This window comes from Lepidothrix coronata, unplaced genomic scaffold (assembly GCF_001604755.1).
Source record: "Lepidothrix coronata isolate B3197 unplaced genomic scaffold, Lepidothrix_coronata-1.0 Scaffold672, whole genome shotgun sequence".
NCBI lineage: Eukaryota > Metazoa > Chordata > Aves > Passeriformes > Pipridae > Lepidothrix > Lepidothrix coronata.
This window is the reverse complement of record NW_016690852.1, coordinates 12094-13731: the sequence shown is the minus strand read 5'-3', so window position 1 is coordinate 13731 and position 1638 is coordinate 12094. Positions and strand designations below refer to the sequence as shown.

The window sequence follows — 1638 nt, the reverse complement described above, 5'->3', positions numbered from 1 at the left end:
TCCCTCCCAGTGCCCCCCAGTCCCTCCCCAGTGCCCCCAGTGCCCCCAGTACCAGGATCTCCTCCCCACAGTCGTATTTCTGCTCGATCTCCCGGCCCAGCTCCCCCTCCGGCAGCCGCAGGTCCTCCCGCACCTCCCCACTGTCCTGGAGCAGCGACAGGTACCCGTCCTGGATCCCGATCAGCTGCACAGGTGAGACCAGGTGAGACCACAGGTAACCCCCAAATAACCCCCAGGGAACCCCAGGGACCCGTCCTGGATCCCGATCAGCTGCACGGGGGGGGACAGGTATGGACAGGTGAGACCACAGGTAACCCCCAAATAACCCCCAGGTACCCGTCCTGGATCCCGATCAGCTGCACAGGTGAGAGCAGGTATGGACAGGTGAGACCAGGGAACCCCCAGTAACCCCCAGGTACCTGTCCTGGATCCCGATCAGCTGGGACAGGGGGGGACAGGTGAGACCACAGGTAACCCCCAGGTGAGACCAAGGAACCCCCAGGAAACCCCAAATAACCCCCAGGTACCCGTCCTGGATCCCGATCAGCTGGGACAGGTACGGACAGGTGAGAGCAGGGAACCCCCAAATAACCCCCAGGGACCCGTCCTGGATCCCGATCAGCTGCACGGGGGGGGACAGGTACGGACAGGTGAGAGCAGGGAACCCCCAGGGAACCCCCAGGTACCCATCCTGGATCCCGATCAGCTGGGACAGGTACGGACAGGTGAGACCACAGGTAACCCCCAAATAACCCCCAGGGACCCGTCCTGGATCCTGATCAGCTGGGACAGGTACGGACAGGTGAGACCAGGGAACCCCCAGGGAACCCCCAGTAACCCCCAGGGACCCGTCCTGGATCCCGATCAGCTGCACAGGTGAGACCAGGTATGGACAGGTGAGACCAGGTGAGACCACAGGCAACCCCCAAATAACCCCCAGGGACCCGTCCTGGATCCCGATCAGCTGCACAGGTGAGAGCAGGTGAGACCAGGGGAACCTCCAGGTGAGAGCAGGGAACCCCCAATAACCCCCAGGGACCCGTCCTGGATCCCGATCGGCTGCACAGGTACGGACAGGTGAGAGCAGGGAACCCCCAGGTGAGAGCAGGGAACCCCCAGGGAACCCATTGTCACCCCCAGGTAACCCCAGGGACCCGTCCTGGATCCAGATCAGCTGGGACAGGTACGGACAGGTGAGAGCAGGGAACCCCCAGGTACCCCCCAGGGACCCGTCCTGGATCCCGATCAGCTGCACAGGTGAGACCAGGTGAGAGCAGGTGAGCACAGGCACGGACAGGTGAGCATAGGTATGACCAGGTATGGACAGGTGAGGCCAGTTATGACCAGGTGAGCACAGGTATGACCAGGTGAGCACAGGTATGACCAGGTATGGACAGGTGAGACCAGGTATGGACAGGTGAGCACAGGTATGACCAGCTATGACCAGGTGAGCACAGGTATGACCAGGTATGGACAGGTGAGACCAGGTAGGGACAGGTGAGCACAAGTATGACCAGGTGAGCACAGGTATGACCAGGTATGGACAGGTGAGCACAGGTACGGACAGGTGAGCACAGGTATGACCAGGTATGAACAGGTAAGACCAAGTATGACCAGGTATGGACAGGTGAGCACAGG

The 1638-nt window shown here is 61.5% G+C and overlaps 1 protein-coding gene across 1 annotated transcript in view; it reads right to left on the bottom strand.

Annotated features, from left to right (window-relative positions):
- Positions 1 to 34: 34 nt before the first annotated feature.
- EIF5A (eukaryotic translation initiation factor 5A) overlaps positions 35 to 1638 on the bottom strand; it is a gene marked incomplete at its 3' end in the record, with an annotated part of 6213 nt that continues 4609 nt past the window's right edge. Inside the window, exons 2-3 of the mRNA XM_017840018.1 lie at positions 508 to 783; positions 35 to 270 (exon numbers count right to left, since the gene is read on the bottom strand). Coding sequence (XP_017695507.1) covers positions 35 to 270; positions 508 to 783 — 512 coding nt within the window. The remainder of the gene's footprint in view (positions 271 to 507; positions 784 to 1638) is intronic.